At 38.9% G+C, this 2,991-nt stretch overlaps 1 protein-coding gene across 1 annotated transcript in view; it reads right to left on the reverse strand.

Annotated features, from left to right (window-relative positions):
* Positions 1-270: 270 nt before the first annotated feature.
* The window catches only part of LOC108575634 (DNA-binding protein RFX2), a 7,997-nt gene continuing 5,276 nt past the window's right edge, over positions 271-2,991 (reverse strand). The window contains exons 8-18 of the mRNA XM_017938475.1: positions 2,938-2,991; positions 2,625-2,756; positions 2,193-2,374; positions 1,656-2,126; positions 1,466-1,587; positions 1,292-1,389; positions 1,073-1,228; positions 843-1,012; positions 623-776; positions 490-541; positions 271-411 (exon numbers count right to left, since the gene is read on the reverse strand). Coding sequence (XP_017793964.1) covers positions 368-411; positions 490-541; positions 623-776; positions 843-1,012; positions 1,073-1,228; positions 1,292-1,389; positions 1,466-1,587; positions 1,656-2,126; positions 2,193-2,374; positions 2,625-2,756; positions 2,938-2,991 — 1,635 coding nt within the window. The 3' untranslated portion in view covers positions 271-367. The remainder of the gene's footprint in view (positions 412-489; positions 542-622; positions 777-842; positions 1,013-1,072; positions 1,229-1,291; positions 1,390-1,465; positions 1,588-1,655; positions 2,127-2,192; positions 2,375-2,624; positions 2,757-2,937) is intronic.

Raw genomic sequence — 2,991 nt, forward strand, 5'->3', positions numbered from 1 at the left:
GTCCCGTACATATTTCAATGATGTTTCGACTAGATGATACAGTTTTTTTAAACATACTAAAACATCGTGCCAGCGATACCTTGCACTTGAATCATATATCCTCGTATATGAAACAAGATTGCAGTACATATGTCCTACACGTTATATCACACAACTTACTTAGATTGTATACATCTTGGGCGTTCAGTTATGCAAAAATCTTCTTTGTTAAGTCGTTAATACAATAAGATATCTCATCTTATATAAAATTATAATTTATGGGACTAGTGTGGTTTTAGTAGGCCTGCATGCTCTTGTGCTAACATTTCATTCTCAGGTGCTACTGGCTTATTTTTTCCAAAAAAAACTAAAGGGCGTAGGCACGCAGTTAGCTTAATTTCATACGCTTTGGTTGACTGGCATTTGATGTATCTGTAAAAAAAATGTCTAAGATTCACAAAATTTCCAGGTTGTTCAACAGAAGAACGATTTCAGGAAAAAACAATTTACCTCCGTTAGAAGTGGCGCCAAACGCGCTAATTAAAGAGCAACTTTGACTTTTCTGAAATGGAAACACAGCCAACTGTTAATCCCTTAGCCACTTAATGTCATTTATCTGGTATCATTCATGAAAAATACGCACATCGCCCATCACTGCTATCGGAGTAGTTCCAGTGGCGACTGCTACTTGATGCTCGATCAAATAGAACATGTACTCGTCATACAATAGTCGAATAAGATGAAAGGACCCAAAGCTTGCTGCACTTCTTAAAGTCAGATCGCGAATGACCATGGAACTGTTGAACCAATAATCAGACCCATGAGAAATTGATTCGAAGACTTCCTGGATTTATGACAATTACCTGTAGAAGGACCACTTGAGCAAGAATTGACGAGCAGCCTTTGCAAACGTTGGTTTCTCCTCAAATAAAATTGCCCAGTCTTCCAGTGAATTCTGTTGCTGCAATGTCACTTTAAAATCTGTCTCCAGACGTTGGACCATCTCATAGTCACATTGACATACCCATGAAGCCTGTAAAAATCATATACATAGATTTTGTCCAGCTAAAATGAGAAGTACTGGGATAGGTACCTGCTCTTGTACGTTGTGGAAGTCAACGCGATTCAGATCGGCCAGCATTTGATTTATTTGACCAGAATTTTGAAGCACTGCACGTGCAGCTTGAGCAAGATGGTTCAGTGATGTATAACGCCTCAGTGTCTGAGCAAACGCGGATACAGCAGTCAACTGGAACGAAAAAGTTGTTAAGATAAAAAAAAGGATAACGTCATTTCAACCGTTTTATAGTACCTTTATCTGAGTCATTTCTTCAGGGCAGTCAGCCATGGCTGACGTCAACCAGGACTCAAGCCCTTTTGCAAAATTTCTAATGGACTGTGTTAGTGAACCTGAAAATTATACTATAATTAGTATATCATAAATATAATATGAAAAATGCAAAAGGGAGTGAACAATACAACTCACTTGGTATAGGTCTCAGTACATTGGGCATTAATACTTCTACCAAGTTCTGGTAAAACGTATAATCGACTTTTCTTATGAAATCTTGAACTTCTGAACACTTACACATCTGATATAGCTTAGTCCTGTACACACAATATACATTAGAATTTATCTGGAAATTATTGAACAAAATTTAACGTAAAAATCGTACTTTGATAAATATTTCTCTTCCTCGCATTCGTCGCCATTATTATTGTCCTGACTACGCCAAAATTCTCTCCAAAGGCTCTCTACAGTGGCAAACTCGAAGTTGAGAACAGCGTCTAAAAAAGCTTCACAGTGTTCTCGGTATATACTACGGAACGTGTCGATGTCCTCTAAAGTGCAATCCTCAGGAAGGGACGACCCATGCCCCACTATTATTTCAGGAAACTCTGGAATGGCACCACTCGCCTCGCCAAGGTACTGATGGTACTGTGGCGGTGAATTATTCGATGTGATATTCGTGTTCGAATGTGTATTATTCTCATAAGTATTTTCCTGCTTTTGATTCACGAACTTGAACCGTTTCGCTTGGGAATTTGTATTCTGTTGCTGGCGGGGTGTTCCATCTTCGTTTAACAAGACTAAAGGAGAACTAGGCTTGACACGGATCCCATAGTAATGGTACTTTGAATTTCCCCTGTAAAAGATCGTCATGGTTATATCATACTATAAAGATGGGCAGACAAATAACGGGATGTTTTACCTTGTGCCCAATCGTCTGGTTCTCAAGCCCAAGAAGACAGACCGTATCAATTTTCCAAAACTTGCAGCGTTTACGGGGTCTAACTTGTTATCTGAACAGTGCCGTAGATAGTGATTGTAGAGGGTGGAACGTGGAAGGGAGACACCATCTGCTGTTTCATAATTCTCGAGCAACCACTGAACCTAATTACAGAAAAATTATTTAAGATTTTAAACTGAAGTACTAAATATAATACTGGATACTAGATACAATATTAGCTAAACTACATGTAACATTCACAAGTACTAGAGAAACATTAAGAGAAAATTTTCTTTCCTTGTTATTAATATATAATAGTATATGAGAAAGCGTCTTTAAGGAAGCAGCAGAACATGCTATAACGAATTAGTATATACAGCTAAGCCTGCAAATCAGGATTACATATCAGCTTACTGTTGCTTGTGAAACTCTAGTTGCATGCGTCATGTTTGCAGCTGCAGCTGCAGCGTCTTCCACAGTGACAGCGGTACTTCCTGAATTACCGCTGATCAAGTACGCCCCTCCACCCCCGCTAACCACAGTTTCCTATCGAACAACCCAAGATACCAGTACCTCATTAAACCCCCATCAAAAAGAGAGTACCTTGCTTCAATGTTGTACATCATCATTCACCGTCTAATTCAAATTCTTTCACCCTCTCAAAATAATTTCTACAAAATAAGAAAAGAAAAGCAATAAAAACTGTAAACATGCATCGCCATCTTACCGCATTCTCTGTCTGTGGACTAGCACGTGCAGCAGCCGCGGATATCAATGCATG

Source organism: Habropoda laboriosa, unplaced genomic scaffold, assembly GCF_001263275.1.
Source record: "Habropoda laboriosa isolate 0110345459 unplaced genomic scaffold, ASM126327v1 scaffold295, whole genome shotgun sequence".
NCBI lineage: Eukaryota > Metazoa > Arthropoda > Insecta > Hymenoptera > Apidae > Habropoda > Habropoda laboriosa.